Source organism: Manis pentadactyla, chromosome 2 (assembly GCF_030020395.1).
Source record: "Manis pentadactyla isolate mManPen7 chromosome 2, mManPen7.hap1, whole genome shotgun sequence".
Taxonomy (NCBI): domain Eukaryota; kingdom Metazoa; phylum Chordata; class Mammalia; order Pholidota; family Manidae; genus Manis; species Manis pentadactyla.
Genome location: NC_080020.1, coordinates 213,714,546 through 213,736,784, shown reverse-complemented (window position 1 = coordinate 213,736,784; position 22,239 = coordinate 213,714,546). Strand labels below are relative to the sequence as shown.

The window sequence follows — 22,239 nt, the reverse complement described above, 5'->3', positions numbered from 1 at the left end:
CCAAGTGACAGCTATTCAGTACCTGGAATGACTGGGTAGGCCCCCATTCACTCTGCAACCTTAAGAAAGGGGTTCCTAAAACAAGGTTTGCAGTTGGGAGAAAACCATGCAGGGACCCCCAGTTTCCCTAGGGAAGAGGGATACCCTGAGTGTGGTACAGGTGGGTGGCAAGGACCTTTCTAGACAGAGTCCCCAAGACTCTTGAGAAAGAAGGTGTGATGCTTAGTGTTATTTTCAGACTCACTTAGGCTAAAGAAAATAAGATGGCAGGCTTTGCTGCAGGGGACTGTGCAGTCCCAGCCAGATATTGGCAGCTATCTCCAGGGGCACGCTATGTTCCCCCAGGAAACAATAGCTTCTCTGCCTGCCTTGTCTTCCTGTCTGAGCCAAGTCGCCCCAGGGGACAGCCAGTTTGCAGGCAGCTTAGGAGTTTGTCATATGTAAAGTTTATTTTTGTTTGGTGGGTTTGCTGAAAAGGTAAACCAGGGTTGATTTTTGAGGTGCTCTCATTTGTTTATTTATTTTCATTTCATTTCCTGCAAGGAACTGGGTGGGTAGGAGATGTCTTTCAATGTGCAGTGAGAAGAGCCTGCTCAGACTTTGTGAACCCTTTTCTTACTTGAGACAGATGGGGCACAGAGAGGTCTGGTAAAAGTGCCTTGCAGAAGCTGAGAGGCCTATCTGGGTCCTTAAATCCAGGGGTAATTGTGTTCCCCTTTGGGACCTGATTTTCTTCAGATAAAAGTGGTCACATCAGCTTTTGGGAGTAAGTCCCATGTCCCAGCCCTCCAGGTGAGCTTTAGCATTGCCCTGGCCTTGACTGCCCTTCCCGGCACGGAACGTCTCACTTGGGGGATTGTTTGGTGTTCCCTGGTAGTAATGGCTTGAGAAGTTCGGAGAAGAGATAACAACCTAGGAAGCTGGGAACTCCCCACTTACTTATGGGACACTGGGTCCAGATAGGGCCTTTGTCACTATCATCTCAGCCAAGGACAGGGGTTTGGGGAGTGAAAGGAACAGGCCAGCATCAGCCTGGGCATCCTCAGCCCCACACCACCATCCCCCCTCCCTGTGCTCAGCACATCTCTCCTCTTACAGCAAAGGCACGTGACAGGAGGCATGGACAAGCTAACTAGAATCCTGGACTACCTGCACCAGGAGGTAAGGCTTGCAGCTCCCCCGGCTCCGGGGACCACACACCACAGCTCTCTGTGGGCGCCTCTGGCAGCTACGAGGGAGCTGCCCTTCAGAGGGCTGGTGGGCAGTTCTGGTTCACTCTCGGATGGCCTCTGCTAGGATGGGGAAAACGGACTCCCTGGACGGAGAGCAGACCCTGGGGGGAAGTCGGGAGGGGCCGGTCTTCTCACCTTTTGATGAAAACGCAAGTCAGGAGCTCTTTACTCTTGGAAAGAATGCTTTTGAGAGAGACTCCGGGGAGGACGAAAGCACAGGATGCAGTTCCTCAGTGGGGTCTTGGGGACACTGCTCTTCCCTGGGGCTCTCAGGGTCTGGGGCAGCACGGAGGGGTCTTGAGAACCGTGGAGGCTTCTCTTTCCAGAGCGACCAGGGTGAGACCTGCATGCTCAGAATCCAGGGGAGCTCCGTGGCTCTCAGCTCCCCCTTCGCTTCCTGCGGGGCCAGGGGGAGGGTCATCTTTCCTATCAGAGAGTCCACCGTCCTGCTGGGAAGGTGTCCTGCTTCCGTGTTACGCTGTGGTAGTGAGGTGGCCTGCCATCCCTGAGGGACAGTAAAGGACACGTTTCTGGAACGGCGCAGCTGGCAGGGCCGGTGGCTTTGGACCGACCCCAGCCAAACATCTCCCAAAGGGGCCTGCGTGTTTAACCAAGGACAGCCCCATCGTGTTCACCCAGACGCCAAACTGGGCTCAAACCAGGGGTTGCAGAGAAGCCCCTGGGCAGCAAGGGTGACCTTGCAAATGCTCATCTCCCCTGTACCCTCCTAGGTCCCCAAAGCATTTGTGAACCTGGTGGATCTCTCTGAGGTTCTGAGGGTCTCTCGCTGGCATCCAAGGACTCGGCTCAGGTACAAGGGGAAGTGGGATGGGACCAGCACCTACTGAGCAGCTGCCACAAGGGCTGCTCCGTGAGGACCATCCCACAGACGGAGGCTGAGGGAGAGTCAGTGACGTGCGCGAGATCCACAGCCAGCGGGGGCAGTCACCCCTTCGCCAAGTGCTGTTCTGGGGACTGCGTTATGGGACGGAATACCCGTCTGGTCAGTGTGGTGCCAGATGCCTCACCCCACCAGGATGATTTGAGAGTTGAAAAAACAGCTTTGGCAAAAAATGTCTGTAAGCCAAGAAGTGTCACCTCTGGAAACTGGAAAGAAAAAAATTGAGCATGAATGGATTTTGTCTTCACAAAACTTAATTCCCATATATTTCTGAAATGTTTCATGAAATTTAAACGTTCAACCAAATTCATTAGATTTCTGGCTTTGCATCCAGAAAAGTAGTTCACGTGAAAGAGGTCAGGGCAGGGAGAGCTGGAGCTGGGGGCACCTGAAGGAGAAGCAGGGCAGAGAGGAAAGGCTTCTGAAGAGGAAAGATGTGAAGGAGCCCAGAGCCGGGGAAGGAAGGACTGGAGGTGGGGCCCTGCTGTGGGGAGCGGCGAGGGCAGGTGGCACGTAGCAGATGGAGTGAGAGAGAGCGTGTCCTCGCACCCTTTGCCCACCCTGAGGAAGGGACAGCCTCTGCTTCCCTCCTGCACCCCCCAGGATGCCCCACTTCTCCTGCCCCACTCCCTCAGCACCTCCCAGGCCCTCACCGTCTTCGCCCAGGGGGCAGCCCGAATGGCCCCTACACAGCCACGCTCTCACATCCAGCTTGCTTTCACCTCCAGCCCCACAGCCGAGCGCTGCAGGCTCTCCGAGGAGACATCGAGGCTGTCCCAGGTTGTGACACAGTGGTCCTATCAGGTGAGCCCACTCTGGGAGGCTGGCTACCAGCTCACAGGGCCAAGCAGTCATGGAGATCAGAGATGGTAGGAACAATTAGGAAGCAAGTTTGTGATACGGACTTCTCCAGCTGAACTCAGGGCAAAGAGGAACAAAAGAGCTACTGTCAGTTCTCTTCCCGGGGGTGATTTGGTGTTTCTGTACCCAGAGCGGGCGCTGTAACACTGGCGGGGGAGGAGGTGGGGACACGGTGCTCCCTAAGGCAAAGGATCATGGAGAACTTCACAGATTCTTTCTGAATTGCCTTTGGGCACCACCCCTGCGGTACTGCTGCATCTGTGGCCGGTGAGCTTGTTTTGCGCTCGCTGGGCTCAGACCCCAGACTCCAGGCCAAGGGCTCTGGGAGACGTGCACTCCAGTTTGGAGCAGAGACCCAAGGGAGTGTGCCTGGCTCCGTGGAAGCCATCAACCCTATCAGCAAACAGCAGTCCTACTGACATGTGTTAGCCTGATTCCATTTAAGAAGAAAGTCGTACATGAAGTTGTATGGCATTTCTCTCTGTCTGGAAATGACATTTTTTTGAGTGGTTAATATTGCTCTACAGAACTTAGCCTTTGAAGAGGGCTTGGGGGCCCTGGACATTGCGGGGCTGGTGTGTACTCCTTGAGCTCCCAGAGAATGTATTTCAGCTCTATCTCTGATATCACCTGATTCTGGAGCTTCAGAGTACCTAAAACAGCTGACTTAGTTCATCAGGACCCCAAACTGTGAGACAAAAGGGGGCTTCTGAATAGCATTTAACTGAGATCAGCACACAGTGGGTGATCCTTCCCTGGGGGCTGCTGAGAGCTCCCTAGTGGGGGCACAGGGCAGGCTGTGCCTTGCCCCTGCCCCTGGGTACACATCTCTCTGCCCCTTTCAGGACAGCTGGGAACATCTCCTGGCCTCCAGCAAGTACAGCAAGCAGGAGTCCTTCACAGTGGTTTTCCAGCCGTTCTTCTACGAGCCAGCCCTGTCACCATTCTTGGTGAGTGACTGTGGCTGTGAGCAGCCGGACCTTCCTCTCCCGTCTCCCACCCTCGCCGCTGCCCCAGCCCAGATGGTCTTCGTGGGGTCCGGGCTGTGCAGTCACAGGCGGCAAGTGCTGGAATATTCTCTTCACCTTTCCTGACAATTTCCCCACAGGGTTGGATAGCCTGTGAGGCAGGTTCTTAGAGGCAGAGCAGCCCAGAGGTAAAGAGCATGGACTCAAACTCTGCAGTGGGTCAGCTGTGTGACCTTGGGCAAGTTGTTTGCTCCTCGGTTCCTCATCTGTGAAATCAGGGTCATTATTCATATTCCTCCCCCTGCAGGGCTGTTGTCTGGACCATGTGAAGAACTTGGAGCAGCACTGGGGCTTGGGAAACCCTCAGCATAGAATTTCCAGGGCGCCACACCACACTCTCGCCCTTGCACGCTCTCTACGCCTATCCCTGGAAGGGAGGGTAGTTTGAGTGCCCCCCCACCCACTGGGCAAATCTCCTTGCCCCAGCAGGGCCACCCAGACCACTGCACTGTGATGGGTCCACATGTGCTCAGCAAGGTCCCTCTGACGCCTCTGAGACTTCAGCCCCTTGTGTCTGGGACCATCCCTCCCTCAGGGCCCCTGGTTCCTGTCTGTTGGCATCACTGTGCCCCTTTAGGACTTCAGTGACCTTTACTGGTCTAAGAGGAGGAGAATAGTACCTCCCTTGCCCCCTCCTACTCAGACCACAACGAACCCCTTCCCTGTCACCTGCTCCTGCTGCTGATCCACTCAGCATGGACACCCCCATGATAATGAGGGCAGCCAGATGTTTACCGTGCTCCTGTGGGCCCTCGCCTCTGAGCCCTGGCCCCAGACAGTGAGCTCCTGATGGGGCTGTGGCTGGGAGAGAGCCTGGAGAGGTCAGGCCCACCCCGTCTGCAGGGAGGGCACCGAAGTGCACGGCAGAGCCTCCCCCTCCTTGGAGGCACGCAGGGGTTCTTATCTGCTTCTCTTCCAGGGGCAGCGGCCACTCGAGGATCCCACCACCCTTGCCTTGAGCCTCTGGAACAGCATGGTGAGTGGCCCAGGGTCCGGGAGGCTGCTGTGCCAGCCTGGACATTTGGCCAGCAGAAGGGAGGACAGGGCCTCCACCACCACACCCTCTCCTCAGACAGAGGGGCTGTAGGATGCCAGCAGGGTCCCAGGATAATGATTCTGGGCCACCAGGGATCCGGCCCACACTCAGTGGCAGCCCTGCTCTGACCACCTGGGAGTCTGACCTCCTCGTCCCCCCATGAGGGGGCTCTCTGCAACCCCCACCATCCCGGCGGCAGGGATGTTTCCTCAGAATCCGTGTTTTCACCTGGAGCAGCCACTAGGGCTTGGCTCCCACGGTGCCTCCCTTCACTGAACACTCATATGCCCTTGGATGGGGGGCTCCAGAGGCCCAGGGTGGTGCCTGGGGACGAGCATGGACTTCAGAGGGATGGAGATCTGGGATCAAATCCTAATTCCACCTCCCACAAGCTGTGTGTCTCAGCTGCCTTGCTGCAAACCCCAGACCATAAACCCTGACCCAGTCCGTGTCCGGTGTGAGGCTCACTCCTGGCCTGCAGTGAGTACTCAGCAGCCTTACTGTGACCGACAGGCTTTCCCCGTCCCTCAGAGGTCCCCCGGGGCTATGTGGGCTGAGTCAGAGGATGGAATGTAGTGTCAAAGCTTGGAACCTGTCCAGGGCACCAGAGACCTGATTTTGCCATGCATTTTTTCCCCCATCCTGGCTGTCCTATTTTTAGAATTTCAGTGATAGAAACGTGGTTGCCCTCTTCCTGGATTGCTAAATTTGATCTCCACCTCCTCTACTAACGTGCTATGCTGAGCACCATGAGCAACTGCACTCAGCACGCATCAGCCAGTAAGACAGAGGGGAGGGGTCCATGTCAATGGAATCGCTGTCCTTTGGAGAAGATATTTGACCTCTCTGAACAAGGACCCTGACCCTGGGGTGGGATATTTCCCCCTGAAAACCACTTTGCTGCTGATCTCCAGGGAAGGGCTGAGGCCGGGAATCTGACCCTTCCTGTAGGCACCGCCCTCCCTCTGCCCTTTCTCTGGGGGAGAGGGACTGCTTATCCCAGCTCAGCCAGACCTCTCTCCTCCTCCTCCATCACCTTTCTCCCAGGCAATAAACCGTTACCTACAATGTGCCCTGCCCTATGCTGGGTCTAAGGAAGACACAGGAGACACCAAATGGCCTTTTCCCTCACCAAGCTCAGGGTGTAGCTGGAAGGGTCAGGCAACCCAAAGGAACAGGGGGAAACTTGCACGCAGCTGCCAGTGATGGAAGGACTGGGAGAGCCCCAGCAGGACGGAATTGGCACTGGCTTGGTGGGATGTGTCAGAGTAGGTGAGGGTGGCATTCCCAGGCAAGAGGACCTCAGTGAGCAAAGGGCATGGTGAAAAGGAGGAGCCGAATGCATTAGCAAGGGGCAGTGGATGCTGGGCTGATAGGAGAGGAAGTGAGGGGATAAGGAGACCCCAAGAACAGGGGAGGCACCCTGCGTGCCAGAGGCTGGAGATGGCAGATCCTGGGAAAAGGCCCCTCTTCCTCCATCCTGCTGCTTGTCGATTATCACCGTGGCACTGGCAGCAGTGAGACGGCCTTTGCTGAGCCGGAGTGTCACGCTGTGTGGACAGGCATGCAGCATGCAGTGTGTTACAGCCACCTTGAAGGTGAGGATGGGAGGATCAGGGGCACGGAGGGGACAGACAGGACACAGGAGGGGTCATGAGAGCTCAGAGGAGCAGGGGCAGCTTTTCTGAGTGGGCAGTTACCCCACTCTCTCCAGACCTGTCCCAACAACCACCAGTCATTTCCCAGCGAGGGTCCTCGAGGTTCCTGCAGCAGGGCTGCGAGGAGGGAGGGGCCCAGCCATCTGTCCCGGCTCCCTCACGGGGCAAGTGCTAGGCCATCCCATGGTTTCCAGAGTGGGCCACATGGATGGCTCCTGCAGGCACCAGCTGGTCCGTGAGAAAAATAGGAACATAACAGGTTAGGGCAAAGGGCACTGGGTAAGGAGCCAAGAACAGGGTCTGCTTCCAGCTGTTACTCTAGTTGTCTCTCGAGGTGACTTACGTGGCTTTTCTGGGTCTCCATTTTCTCTGCTTGCCAAAGGGGCATGATGACCTTAGGAAAGGTCAGAGGGCCATGGGAAAGCATTGGAAGGGTTCAGCCTCTTGGGGACACAGCAAGGCCAGGAGTCTCTCTGCCGCCACCTCCTTGAGTCCCTGCTGTGATGGGCTTAACCGAGACCGCAGAGGTGAAAGCCATGCCCAGATTCACAGATACACAGAGCCCTGAATGAGGGCCACCGTCATGCATGGGGAGCCAAGAGGGGCCAGGAGAATCACTGTGACCGAAGGGGCCTGTTACACCACTTGCGTCCTGCACCACACCCCAGTACACAATAGTGGGGAGCTCTGCAGGGCCACTGCAGCATCTGCTGCCCCTGACCAAGCCCTGGGGTATGTGTGAGCTCTGAGGGCCTCGGAAAGAAAACCCTGGCCTGCCCACAGCGGTTGTGAGCGACCCTGCTTGAGAAACACCCAGAACCATCCCAGCAGAAGAAGCCCCCTGCCCAAAGCTGAGCTCCTGCTGCAGAGCCGAGGAGGGCTCTGTTTGGGGCAGAATTCCTTTCCCAGGCCCTCTCTGCCTCCTCCTCAATAACTTCCGACAATTCTTACACAACAGTAGTTTTGAAGAGAGACCTGCCTTTGGAGATCTCAATGCCCAGACTGGTCCAGCAGTCGGTGACCCCCACCTTATGCCAGGCCCTGACATAAGGTCCTGGGGCTGCAGGCAGGTGGGACTGTTCAGCAAGCGGTCACGGGTGAGTGGGAATTCTCCTCAGAGAGCCTACGGCCAGACCCCCACAATTTCAGGGCAGCCAGAGGCTGTGCAGAGGAGATGCGAGCAAAGGACCAGGAAGTGGAGAAAACGCACACAGAGCAGCCTGGGGCCTGCGGGGCCGCCTGCGTGCAGCACAGAGTGGCAGGGGGAGGGGCCCACGAGGGGTCATTTGAGGAGGGCGTGTGTGCTCTCCTCCCACTCTGAGGACAGCAGGGTAGAGGGCCAGACCAGGTGCAAGGGAAGTAGCTGACTAATAGGGACATTTAGGACACGGTTCCTAATGGAAATTTACTGAGAAAACCTATGAATTTCCCTTTTTTGAGGTCCTTTAAAAAGCAGGCTCTGCTATATCCATTCTACCAGAATCATTAAGATGTGTGGGTCTCTCAGTGTTTCTCTCCAGACTTTATTACTGAGGACATTCTTGGAAGATCAGAGAAGAGAAGGCAGCCAGACTGGCCCTGGGCTGCTGACCCAGGCCCCCTGAATGCCCCCTTTCAGAACAGCCCTGGACAATCTGGGTGCAAGCTCCCGTTTCTAGGAGTGTCCACGTGAGAATAAAACTGAAAGAAGGTGGGGACCCGGTTGCTCCTCCAGCCTTTGAACTAAAAGATGACACTCCCCAAAAGGTTAATTGCACCCTATTATCTGAGTCTGTCCACTTGAGAGAAGAGCGGATCCTAAGAAGGGTTAAAGTTCTTTCCTCGCTGCTTCTGCTCGGCACACGTGCCGGGATAAGATACTGCTGAAGAATCTAAAATCCTCACGGAGGCTGGCAGGGCCCATGCCTGAGCCGCACAGGGCACTCCATCCTGCAGCCTCCTGCTCGTGTCCCCTGTCAAGGTCCTTGGAAGGGGAGGTGAAGGACAAAGTTACCACAGGAGCCCAGCACCTGTGGGCAGCAGGGCTGACAGTGAACATGAGGTCCCCAAACAGTAGAAAACAGCACATGTAAAGGAAACCTGCCATCTCTCAAAGCCACTGAATTTTTAAGTGTTGACATATGTATAAGTGAACATTTAAAAATCAACTTTTAAAAAATCCCTTCCCCATCTCATTCTTGAGCTGCCTTCATTTTCCTCTCATGCAGTGGGCTTCATCTGGAGCATGCGTCAGAATCCCCTGGAGAACTTGTTAAAATGCAGAGCGCTGGCCCCCACTCCCCAGCTTCTGACTCAGTAGGTGGAGGAGGGGCCTGGAAATGAGCATTTCTCATGTGTCCCCAGGTGACGCTGATGCTGCTGGCTTAGGATCCCACTCCAAGAAACGCTGGACTAATGACTCTTTCTTGGTGGCACCCCAGGATGCTTCTACCTGTGCAAGACTTTCTTAAAGATCACCTTCTTTTCTAGATGGAGCCAGCAGGACAGAAAGGTGAACCATTTAGTGCAAAAGAGAGCAGGCTGGTGAAATGTCCCTCTCAGGTAGGCAAGGACTGGGCAGGGGAGGGAATCTCTTGCTGAGTTGAGAGAGAGATGGGGTCCCAAAGAAGTGGGCTTTGCTGTGAAGTCCTACCTGGCTGAGACATTAGCCCCATTTGAGTTTTGATACTGTTCTTCTGAGCCTGGCCCAGCTTTGCATACTTAGCACACCTAAGGTTTACATTCCTTTTATTATCTGATGCTAGTCAGATTTTTGGCTTTCTTAGTGAATTGGTAAGCTTTTGTCACTAGGGTGTAAGAATGGTACAATTCACCCAGTTTCCCTCTTTGCCTTGGCTGCCAGGTAGCTTTAAAAAAATTAAGTTCTCTTTTCATGGAAATATATGTACTTTATTAGCATGAAGCTTGAGTGGAGAGCAAAAGATGCTGACTAGTGCAAATGGGAAATTTCAAAGTACTAATGAGCTCCTTCAGGGAACTAGTGGGCATATGGAGAAGGAATGCCAGAGAATGATTTTGCATCATTTAAAGGATGGTATGATGCTTCAAATTTGCCAAAGGCATTGCAGGATGATAAACCCTGATGATAAAGGACACAGATTTCTGGGTTATGGTTATAATGCATTGCCTTTCTCTGCAGGAGAAACCCTATCTGTTCACCTACAGGAACAGCAATTACCTGCTCAGGTTGCCAAAACCCCATGAGAAGCTTGAGGTATGCATGGAGAGGTATTGATAAACAGGTGCATGAACCCAGGGTGGATCCCTTCCTGAGTCTTTGGAATCTTCCACGTGGTTCTTTATGTCCTGGAGCACCCCGGGCAGGCCTGGGAAGGGTGAAGGATCAAGTGTGTGGCTGTCCCTTTGGCCTCTGCCTCTAGTCTTGGCAACCAGCATCCTGTGGCTTCACTGGGTGCTTTGATCTTCTCAGCACTGCCTGCCCCCCCATATTTTTTATGAAAGACAAGATTCTTCAGGCCTTCCTCAAATTTTGACAAGTCCTTTTAAACTCGTCTGAGCCCTTAATCTGAAAAGAAAGTTAAGGACAGGCAGAGCAATGTGGTGAAGTCAGAAACCTGACAGCAGGGAGACTGGGGGCCTCAGAAGTTGGCCCCCACCTGCAGGGAACACCTCGCACTATGCTCATCTCGGGATCATTTCTCTGATGCTTGCTATCAGGATTAGATAGCGCCCTGCATTCCTCTGAGGAACCAAGGAGCACTTAATAGTTGATGTCCTTGTTCTCAGAGGACTGGAGCACCAATATGGGTTGAGACCAACTTGGTCCTCACGCCATCCCTGCCTCCCTATTGCGTAAGAGAGGGTGAGATTTCCTCCAGGTGGTGGAGGCAGAGCGGATGGCCTCAGCCCCTGCCGCAAAACCCAAGAGATGCGGTGTGACAGGCTCTTGCTCCACCAACATGTCCCACACTTTCTAAGGAATGTCTCAGCAATGAGCACACCTGAGAAGCAGCATGGCCCCGTAAGGTGCGAGCTGGCTCTGAGTTCAAATCCAGCCTCTTCCACCCACTGACTTTGTGTCAGTGGGCAAGGTGCTTACCCTCTCTGTGCCGTGTTTTTTTTTAAATTTGGGAAATGGTGATAATCACAGTCTTGTCTCACAGTTATTAAATTGCAATAAATTAGTAAATATAAAGCATGTGCGTTAGTATCCAGCATGCCACAATTTCCATGTAAGTGTTGCTATTATTATCTGTCATCTGATAAGTGGGAGCAGTACTTTCCTGAGGATACATTTACTGACTCCTGCTATGTACCCACTGTGGGGGAGGCCCACAGGACCCGAGGCACCGACGCTGTGGCTCCTGCAGTATTTCAGGCGAGGAGGAACAGAGGCCTGGGTGAGGCTGAGTAGACGGGATGAGATTGGAGGCATTTGGAAAGGATGTTGCAGACACTTGGATATGAGTGTTGAAGGAGAGGGGTAAATCGTAAAAGATACTTAGGATTCTATCAAAATAGAGGCCCCATGTCTCACCCAATTTCCTCTGTTGCAAGATCCATTTCTCCTCACTTCCCTGTCTCATTTCAGGCGAGGGATGGAGTGGAAGTCAGGTGCCCTGACAAGGATCCCTCTGACACGGTTCCCACCTCAGGTACGTGGCTTGACAAGTGATTTTTAAACTCCTTGAAGGCTTGAAATATCAAAATAAGAGCAATGGTAAGATCACATGGGCTTTCCCACAACCTGAGATTCACCTGGGAGGTTTTTCAAATAGAAATAGCTCTAGAGGTGTATTTGTAAATTCATGCCTGTGTTGGATTATTCTGTAATAAAAATATGATAACGCCATTCGTTATCAGAAAGCATTTATTGAACATTAGCTGTGTGCCAGGGCATATTCTGCAGAGCGCCCAGTATTAGCTGAGGGAGCTGATGTCATTGTCCCTCCCTTTAGGCTTTGCTGAGGTAAATTTGTTGTCCAAAAAGAAAACTACCTCTAAGCAGGATGCAAAATTAACCAGTCCCTGCTCTGTGTCAGAGCCTTATGCAGGATGCGCACAGACACTACAGAAGAGGAAAGCATGCACTCTTATAAACGTGTTATTTTTACTGCTTCTCAGTATTTCCAGAATGACTGTTGCTGGGCCATAAAAATGAGATTTGTAGAATATTTGAGACAGAGACCTTCCCCAAAGGGGCTGCCTAAGAGCTGAACCTTTTCCTCCAGATGAGCCAGCCTGGGGGTGATGGTTATGTGTATGTGGCCATGGGAGGGTCATCTGATGACCCTCATAACTTAAAACAGCCCAGGAGCATTTCTGCAACAGTGCGCTAGGTTCCCATGGCTGGTCCTGGAGGGTGACTCATTTGTTCATTGATTTTTTTTCACTCATTCATTGGTTTATTAGATGATTGTTGAATGCCTCCTATGTGTCTTCCAAGAATAGAAAATTAAGTTTGAGGATGTCACAGTGCCTAGCAGGAATCTCTCAGGATGGAACTCTTTGCACTTGGGTTGTTTCCTGTTGTTGAGTGTTAGTAGAACAAGTGTCAACCTGCCCTTCATGCATGTCCTAGTTTTACACACTCAAATTAAGCCAAATGACCAGCAAGTAAGTTAAAAATCCTCTTACCAAAACCTTGGTATACAACTGGTTCTTGTTCTAAGGTGAAGAATAATGGAATAGGTGATAAAGATATCACACATCGTGTGCACACATACACCCGCAAATACACATTTAGTCTTTAGACTAAGTACTTGGTGACAACTCGTTTCTATTGGTTGATTCCCTAGCAGAAATTTAGCAGCAGAAACAAATTACTAGCTTCACTTACAGGCACTCCTATGGCAAAAACTCAAAGATATATGTGTATATGTATACACATAGGTATGGATGTATAGAAAGGGAGAGGGAGAATTTCAAAGTTTTAATAGCCATACTCTTTACAGTAAAATGATCTCCATTCCCTTTTTAATCTTATCATTCTGAAAAGATGATTTATAAGGCATTTTGCAATCTCTCTAGATTATGTTCCTATCATGACAATGATAACCAAGCAATCCATTAGAGCATATCTCAGCATCTAAAAACCAGATAAAATGTGAACCTCTTCTTTACTCCCTGACCCTGAGGATTATTGTGTGTATTGGCACGAGAAGATGTAAGCACAAGGAAATCTCAAGACCCTGACATCTGACACACTTGTTGATAGGAGCCGTCTGAGTAAGCAGATGGATAGATTAGGCCTCCTTGACCTAGCGTAGCACCCATGGAACCACACTCTCACTCTCTCCAATGGGGTGACAGCACAGATGAATGCTGGGCCTGCCCTCCTGAGTCCCACCTGAAAAGCGCCATTTAGGAAAATAGCCACGGCTCACTGGATCATGAAAAACATTCCTGGGCATTATCTAAGTTGGACATCTTAACTGTACTCGTGACTACTGGGGTAGGCAACAGGACTCAGTACAGGGCCGTGTTACTATTTTCCCTTGATAAGTGTCATATTGCTCGTGAGATCCTTCACTCTTCCGGAGGTCATGTTTGCAATTTCCCATTGAGATGAAGGCATCTGAGGCATACTGTTAAATAACAAAAATTCAACCAAGTAAATCTGAAAGATCTAATTGGCTCTGTTAATCAATAATAGGAATTGGGCAGCACTCCACTTAGCAAGTTAGAAGGGAGCTCTGTTGAGCTGCAGAAAAAGAAAGGTTTTTAAAGATAGAAAGGGAATGGAATAAAGGAAATTATTAAAGAGAACCTACTGTTTTAGGCCAGGTTGCTCTCCTAAGGGGAATGGAAGGGGTCTAAATTTCCAAGTGCTGACCAGGGAATTCCATGTTGACCAGTTAAAGGTTACTTGCTGGGGGACACTGAAACTACAGTTAGGTATTAAGTCTTGTTTTGCTGATGTAGGGCCATGAACAGGAGTGATTCCATCTTTGGGCCTGTGGTTTGTTTTGTTTTGTTTTGTTTTTAACAGTACTTATAATAACAGGTCATTTTATCTTTATACCCCCAATGAATAACACAAGGTAGGAGCCCAGTAAGTGTCTGTGGAACTAATCTTAGTTATGGAGTATTTCCAATTCAGCAAATCAACAATTCCCAGGCTTGAAAAAGACCTAGATCAACGAGACCAATGTGCCTTCTGTTAAAACAATTTTTCACAAAGACTATCTTCTAAAAGAACTGCTTTGCCTTCAGAGTTATTTTCAAAACCTTCGTGGTAGTCTCCTTTTCTAGTGCTTCTCTCATGCCAATGCACAGATACACCTCGCTAATCAAAAGTGATGTTTGCAGTAGCCCTGCCTTCATCCACAGACCGTGGCCCCTGGCAGCCTGTGTCACTCCCATTCCATCTGTAGCCCACAGGTGATGTGCCTCTGACACTTGTCTACGGGGCTTTGGGCTTAGATATATAGAGTCAATGGAAGTAACTTTTTATAACCAGTTAGCATTTGGCAGGTAAATAAAGAAAAGTTTCCAGTTTTTTCTCCCTGGTCAGTGAGTGCGTAAGTGAAGTTTTCTGAGTACTATCTCCTATGGGCTTTCTAACTTCATAAATACTTGCCTCATTTTATATTATTACTCCCTGGCCCTATCCTGAACATAGATGGGAAAACTAAGAAAAATACGTTGGGCCAGGTAGCTGACTTAAGGTTTCCCCGGTGAAGAAAGGAGTAGCATTTTGCAAACAAGAAAGTAGCAATAAGGAGCCAGAGGGAACACGGCTGTTGGCTGTCTCCTGAAGCTGGTTGTCTTGAAGTCCAGCTGCTAATTCTATGCAGAGGGAAAAATTGATAGTATTTGAAAATAAGGGTCCACAAAGCTAATTATATGCCACTGTCACCAACAGTATGAATCAGAGCAGTTCATTCATTTATTTTAAACCATCGATTCCTTTCTTAGTCCCTGATGTCATTTATTTTACCCATTTAACTAAAATGAGCTACTCAAAAGCTAGTATAAAAAAATGGCCAAATTATAGCACTGGGTGATTATCAGGGTTTCATGTCAGCGTGAGCTGACAGCGCCATGTCCAGTGTAGACCCTGATGCTCTTTCTATAGTTACCACCTGCTTCTGCATCTTGTGACTTAATGAGCCTGTGACTAGGAAATACACCCTACAAGGAGTAACAGCCTGCTTGTCCCTAGGCAGAGCCAGCCTACTAAGTTCAAACTCACCCCAAGGCGCTTGGATAAATGAGAACTTCCCTCCCCAAAGTTTCCATTCTTAAAGCTTGAGAGCTGTAAAGTGTCTGATATAGAGCCTCGTACACATTTCTTGAGTTCCTACTATGTGCAAGGCATGAATTTCTTCATATAAACACACTGAAGCACTTCAAAGGCAGACACCAGGTTCCAACCTTGTGCCAGCAGTTTACCACCACTGCAAATGTCTTTACATAAGTCCCTAAAATCAGAGAGCAAACCGAGCGGGCAGCCCTAATAGGCAACTGAGAGAAAGTTGGCCTTTCAGATCACGGCCACAGGTGGTTTACATCGTTGAGTTACTTGAGACAAGCTCTAAAATGTCAAGTCTGCTTCCTGTGTGTTACTTTTCATGCACAATGGGCAGCTCCCCATTCAATAGTCTACATTTCCTTACTTTTCGTGATATTTCACCATAGTTTGGGTGGCCTTCCAATAAGAGGCCTCTTTGTAGAAATCTTAATGAGTTAATGATGTATTTATCAACTTCTTTCAAAGTAGTGGACAGTTTGTACCAGATAAAGTTTAGCTAATCAGCTCACATAAATTTAATCTTATCTCTAAATAGTTCTTTCTCCAAGGAGAGCAATTGCTGAAGTGCTTTGCTGTGTTTCCAGGCTGTGTCTTTGTCATATGTGCTGATATTAACAAAGCTCAAATCAAGGTCTACGCAATATTAAACCAATGGGCTCTATTTTAATACAATCCCAGATGAGTCAAACGCCTCCCATGTAGGCTTGGCTCACTTGGTTTATTATCTCTTGCAGGGAATCCTTCAGGACGACCGATAAGGGAACCTCAACCCCACCCCAAATCAATCTACCATCGCATACATACACACACACTGATGTGGACATGCATGCATGCATGTATATCTGTGTTTTCCTTTCTGTCTGCTGCAAATTTGGGAGACAGGAACGGCCAGTTTCAACTGCCTCTTTACAAACTGTAATGTGCTTCTGAAGCAAATCTATCCATCTCATCCACTTTTTACTGGCCCCAAAGATTCTCTCTACCCTTTGCACCAAGGCAAGTGTTCACAGAACTCACTGTATTACACATTATGGTAACAAAAATGTGGTGATTGGCTCTCATCACCAGGAGCTAAAATAAACCCTCTAGAGTTGAGGGGAGGAGGTCTTATTTTCTGTTTTGTTGCTTTTTTTACTCATAGCCTGATTTCTTGGAGAAGAGGTCATTTTTAAGTTCTCAGGCGCAGCCCTGTGGATGTGTGCTAATGTGTGCAGCTGGCTTTGTGATTTGCTATTGTTCTAACCACATATCCTTGGGCCCACCCCAGACCTACTAAAGCAGAAACTCTGAGGGTGGGGGCCAACCATCTGTGTTTTATCAAGCTCTCCAGATGATTCTGATGCATGCCCAAATTGGAGGACTACTAATCTATGTATTTTGCATGCACACATTCACAACTATGGATGTCTTAGCTCGCATGCTATCATAAGAAGGGGCAGGGACTTTTACTTTTCCAATGAGAGCAAATCCTCAGTGAGAATGGCGGTTCCGCATCTGCAGAGAGCATGGAAGTCAGGTAGACAAGACAAGATGTCTCCATGGAAGGAGCCAGGACCTAGAGATCCCTCTGGGCGCTGCTCCCTCTGTGGAGTAACACGGCTCCCCACACAGGAGGGACCACGACTCGGATGTTGATGGGTGAGGTGGACTATTTATAGTCCAACTGAGTTGAAAGCATCTTGTTCTTTCTGTTTCACTGCATGTTTTAGTGAGTGACTTGGCAGAGAAGGATTGTCAAGAAAGTGTCCTTGCAGACAAGTTTCCCTTGATCCAACATAAACAATGGCCCACTGAGATGGTGGGCTTCTTTGCCCCTGGGGTAGTGGGTCACCCCCTGGCATAAGCTATCTTAGACCTCTTCCAAGGCGTGAAAGCTTTTGACAATGTAGTGCCACATGGCACGACTGAGAACAGTGGAAGGCACACCTGAAGGGAAGACGACACTATGGCAAAGTTGGGGTGGCTCTGGGAGCAAGGTGCTCTGGCGGGGGTGGGAGATATTGGGGAGCTGGGAGGCAAGCCTGTGTTTTGAAGGGACAGAGCTACATTTGGCATAAGGAATTTTAGGTGTTGTCCTAAAAATGCACCTGGATCCATGTCATGTGTGTACCAGGTGACGGGGTGGATAGACTACAGACGTATGCATGCAAGCAGTTGTTTGTGTATAGCAATATTCATGTTGCCGTCCTACACTGTCAGCCAGGCCTGTGGCCCTAACCTACCTTTCTGACATTATTTCTTATTTGTCCCTCTTTTATCCTTCACTTAAGCCAAACTGTACAAGTATGTAGTCTTCACAGACATCACCACTTCGCCCCACTGCATCTGCCCTATGCTTTTCTCTCTGTCACCATGCTTGTTTTCCCCATTCTTATTTCACCACATACTGAGTTCAGACGACCTTCTCCATGAAGACTCCTCTGAACCACCGGCCATGCTGCCCCCCAACCCCAGGGGTAAATCCTCCAGCTCCAGAACTTCCCATCGGCTTCTCCCCCTCATAGTGTTTATCTGCTTGAATTTTTATGCCTATGGGTGTTTCTCATTTCCTCCTTAGCCTGTGAGCTTCTTGAGGGCACTCACCATCTCTGATCACTGCGTAGACCTCAGAGCATGCAGCCACTGTTCAGTGGCCAATACGTTTGTCATATGAGTAAACAGCTATGTAGTAGGTGCTTAAACTACAGAGATGACCAAACAGAGGCAGGCTGGGAAAACACTTTGATGGTTCCTCAGAAAGTTAAACATAAGGTTATCCATCATATGACCCACCAATTCTACTCAGTCAGCACATACACAAAATAACTGGAAACAGGCATTTGAATACATACTTGTACAGGAATGTTCATAGCGCTACTCACAATAGCAAAAGATGGAAATAATCCAAACGTCCATCAGCAGATGAATGGATAAACAAAATCGGTATGGCCATACAACAGAATATTATTCTGCCATAAAAAGGAATGAAATATGGCCAGTGCCGCAACATAGGTGAACCCTGAAAACATGCAAAGTGGAAGAAGCCAGACACAAAAGTTCCCATGTTGTGTGATTGCATATATAGGAAATATCCGGAACAGGTAAACCTATAGACAGAAAGCAGATTACTGGTTATCAGGGCTGGGGGGAGTGGGGAGGGGCTGCTTAATGGGTATGGGTCTCCTCTGAGGGCAGTGAGAATGTTTTGGAGCTAGACAGAGGTCATGGCTGTGCAGCACTGCAAATATACTAAATGCCACTGAAGTGTTGACTTTAAAAATGGTTAATTTTATGTTACGTGAATTTTACCTTGATTTTAAAAACAGGATGATATATTTTATCCCAGATATCAGCAGATCCTAGAGTAGATTAAGTATTGGCTGCATCTCCACCAATATTCCTTCCTTACCCCCTGATCCCATTGCCTGGGGCTATTTCCTGCCCTGAGGGGAACTGCTCACCTTGTGGCATCAGCAGCCGCCTGCAGACTCGCCTCTGAGCTTCTCCGCCTTCCAGGTGCCCAGGGTGGCGACTGGCCAGCAGGCTCTAGGCTGCTACTGCTGAGCTGGGTAAGGGCAGCATTTTAATGTTTGTCCAACAGGAATTGCTGTCTAAAACGGACTTTCGGTTTTCCTGGAAGATCTTCATTTATTTTGAGGGGAGTGGGAACCCCAAGCTTCCACTCACTGCCTCTTGCATTCTCAGTTCACAGGCTGAAGCTGGCTGACATCAAGGTGCTCGGAGCCCTGGGGGACTCTCTCACGGTGAGCCGCCCTGACTGCACGCGGGAGGGCCAGCAGGGGGGGCCTGGATTAATATGAGAACCTCACTCCTGGCTCTCAAAACGTCGCCATCTCCCACCCGATCTCTGGGCCCTCCCCTCCCCATTGCCACCGTGGACCCCAGCACACCTTACCCGTCATGTTTTCCCATGTCCATGCTAACTCAGCATTCCTCTCCCAACACTGGAGTGAGCAGGAAGTGGGGAACCCCAGAGGAAGCCTCTGTGATGGCAGCGACCTACCCAAATCACACAGCCTGTCAGTGTGCGTGACCCTGGAGGGGTCCCTTCATCCCAAAGGCCCTACTGCTCCTAACCCTCTGGAAAAACAGGCAGGCTGGTTCTTGGCTTAGCCCAGCCCCTTCCTGCTGGGCGTGGCCCCATACCCCTCAACGCCAAGCCTCTGGTCTCCTTGAAGATGCGCTGGGATGAGCCATCGAGGATCTGCATGGCTGCTCAGGACTTCCTGGGGCAGCCCTTTCAGTGCAAAGTACCTGGCGGGTAGCACGGAACTGTCATCAGAAAGCAGGGATCCTGCCCTGGTGGGGGCGGGGTAGGGGGTCCTCTCGTGGGGGTCAACCCTCCCCCAGCCTGCCTGGGAGACCAGCCACTGGCATGACCTTTGGAACGGCCCCACCCAGAAATAACATGCTTTAGGCAACTGTACCTACGTGAGATATATTGATATAAAAGGATTACAATATGCTTCCTTTTATGATATATTTCACAACTTTTTTAAAAATGAGGAAAACAGGAACCTGAAATGTGTCCTTTTGAAAAATGGACACAGCAGTCTAATTTCCAGAGCACTCTTGCTAGCTTAGTAACACCTGATCCTGGTCCCAGCAGGGCTTCGTAGGGTGAGGCCAGGCCAGGATTCCCAGTGGGGGATCTCACTCATCTCTGAAAAGTCAGGAGGTACATCAAGATGGGGTGCCGTCTAGGCTCCAGATTCCAGAGCATGCCCAGGACTCCCCAGCCAGGACAAGGACAGGGACCCTCTGGCCAGCAGGCAGGGAAACTCATCCCCTTGTTGTTCCCTCGCAGGCCGGTAATGGGGCCGGGTCCAAGCCTGGGAACGTCTTGGACGTCTTGACTCAGTATCGAGGCCTGTCCTGGAGGTGAGTGAGGGCATGGCAAGGGCCTGAAGACCACTTCACTGCAAGGAGGGGGAGACCCGTGGGCATCGCAGGAAGTAATTCCTCTAGCACAGGGTGAGCCACCTAGAGCTTTTCCATGAGAAACAGCTGTTCAGTTTGAGGAAGGTATTTATCATCTTCCCAAAACCACTACATTTCCCCAAACAAGAGCTGAGACTTGAGCAAGAGGAGTCTGGGGGAGAAACTACGTAAACACTTGGGTTGGAAAAGCTTCTCTAGCTTCCATTTCTCCCTCTGGAAAGTAATCTCAGAGGCAGGCAGTGTCCTTTGGAACCAGACTTGTGTCTGAACCCTAGTTGCCCAGTTCTGTGTGACCTTGGGCAAGTTACTTAAGCTCTCTGAGCTTCTCTCCTTATCTTTAACGCAGGGGTAATACTGTCTGAGCACCACTATGAGGATTAGAGAGACTTTAAGCACTCAGCACAGTGCCTGACACACTGTGTGCATAAATGGTAGCTAGCATCATTATTAAAGGGCCTTCGTTTTACAGATGAGAAAGCAAGGCTCACAAGGGACAGCTAACCTTTCTAAAACCACACAGCTAGATGGTAAAAGAGCAAGAAGTAGAGCAGATGGCTTCTGACCCCCTAATCTGGTGCATTTTTCCTCCTGTGTTGCTCCGTGCCGGCTCGTTCCTGCCCTGGCTGTGGTCAAGTCCAGGCTGCCACAAGCTGCAGCAGGCTGGACCCCAGCACTACCTCTACTCTGAACACCCAGCCTGCGCTCAGCACAGGAGGGCAGCTCTGCTGTTTGCTCAGCCTGGAATCTGGCAGCTCTGGCACCAGCTTGAAGCTGGGTGCTGAACCCTCCCTCACGATGCTGCAGAGTTAAACCCCAAACATTCGGAGAACCTTTTAAATGATCCCAGATGGACTTGGCAGAAAGTGAGGGGATAAGAAAAAGCAGGAAATCCAATAAAGTTTGGAATGTTGCATATTTTCACGCCTAGAAACCCATCCAACTTTGATTTCCTTGGAATTTCAAAAGTGGCTTGGAAGATGGGTCGTTCTCCAGAAGATACCCTTTAAAAACAGGTTTTCCCAAGCCACAGAGGAAGAGAACGGCGAGGGCAAGGCTTTTTTCACTGTTTTTCAGCTTAACAGTGCACAGCTGCAGTGGCTCGCCTGGGCAAAGCCCGGCTGGGCGTCCAGAGAAGGGTCGCCTTCCCTTGGAAGGCAGGGTGAAGAGCGCCCACTCGGTTCCCCTGCCCCAGTGTCGGTGCTCCAGGTTAAACATCAACGTCAGCCGTGACCATTTAAATCAGTTTCTTATTTGGATGCTCCGATTTGTGGAGGCAGAGGAGAGGACTTTCTGTATTCTGGCTCCTTTTTCAGTTTTTCTACTGAACTAATTAAGGAAAAGGCAAGCTCCAAGATCCTAGGGTGTTTCTCAAGAGAAAGGTAGCGTTTCGGAGTCGCAGGCATTTTCAACATTCGTTTTCTTTTTCGTTCCCACAACAGCGGCGGCGGCGATCACAACCTCAGCAGCGTCACCACCCTGGCGAGTGAGTACGCCCTCCCTCGGGGGCTTCGGCGGGCGCGCTGCGCGCTGCGCGTTTCTGCAGCTCCCCCTGGCGGCGGCGGCGGGCTTGGCAGGGAACCGGCGGCAGGAGACGGCCACGTTCGGCAGGGGGCGCTGCTTCCCCGAGGCGGTGGATTTGCTCTGCTTCTGGAGAGTGATTAAATTAGCCTTGGAGATTTCTTTTTTATTTTAAGAGAAACTGTATTTGGCCAAGGCAGGAAGAGAGTAAGAGAAGAAAAGAGAGCTCAGGCCAAATCTTAGTGCAAGTCATAATTAAGAAATGATTCAAGAAAGGAAAGGGACTTCATCTCTGCTGTGCCTGCCATTCTGAGCAGAGCACCTTTCCCGGAGGCATTGATGGAGGCTTGGACCGCTTTAGGCTCCATTGCATACAAGGACATTGGGTTTCTGTGTGTCGTTTTGAGAAATGCTGCTGCTGCAGCAGAAAGAGATGGAGTTACTTTGTTCAGGCTGTGCAAGCACAGCCGTATTTGGGGCCCAACATTTTCCTGAATTACTTCACCAAAAACGTGTTAGAAATGTTTTTTTAAGCCTGACTACTTTCTCTGAATGGCCTTGCCTTAATCTTTTTGCTTTCCTTAGTGTGTACACATCACAATGCTTGTTCTAAAAGTACACATGCAAAGAGTGTTACAATTGGATTCTTTTACCTTAAAGTCTTCTGGCTAAGAATTTTGCCTGAAAGGAATTTAATTGGTCCTAATTCTTATTTACTTGTTTTGTAATTATCCCTTTGTATAATATATCTTTAGAAGCTAAGAAATTATTTGGGCTTTAAATCACCAAGACTTTGATGATAGAGATGGCCTAATGTCCACCTGGGCAGAGCTAATTGGATTTCAT

General features: G+C 50.2%; 1 protein-coding gene across 1 annotated transcript in view; it reads left to right on the top strand.

The window, feature by feature from the left end:
- Positions 1 to 22,239, top strand: part of PLB1 (phospholipase B1) — a 112,832-nt gene that overhangs the window by 31,826 nt on the left and 58,767 nt on the right. Inside the window, exons 10-20 of the mRNA XM_036903586.2 lie at positions 1,099 to 1,161; positions 1,964 to 2,043; positions 2,862 to 2,937; positions 3,840 to 3,944; positions 4,942 to 4,998; positions 9,186 to 9,257; positions 9,856 to 9,930; positions 11,269 to 11,332; positions 18,619 to 18,677; positions 19,742 to 19,815; positions 21,315 to 21,358. Coding sequence (XP_036759481.2) covers positions 1,099 to 1,161; positions 1,964 to 2,043; positions 2,862 to 2,937; positions 3,840 to 3,944; positions 4,942 to 4,998; positions 9,186 to 9,257; positions 9,856 to 9,930; positions 11,269 to 11,332; positions 18,619 to 18,677; positions 19,742 to 19,815; positions 21,315 to 21,358 — 769 coding nt within the window. The remainder of the gene's footprint in view (positions 1 to 1,098; positions 1,162 to 1,963; positions 2,044 to 2,861; positions 2,938 to 3,839; positions 3,945 to 4,941; positions 4,999 to 9,185; positions 9,258 to 9,855; positions 9,931 to 11,268; positions 11,333 to 18,618; positions 18,678 to 19,741; positions 19,816 to 21,314; positions 21,359 to 22,239) is intronic.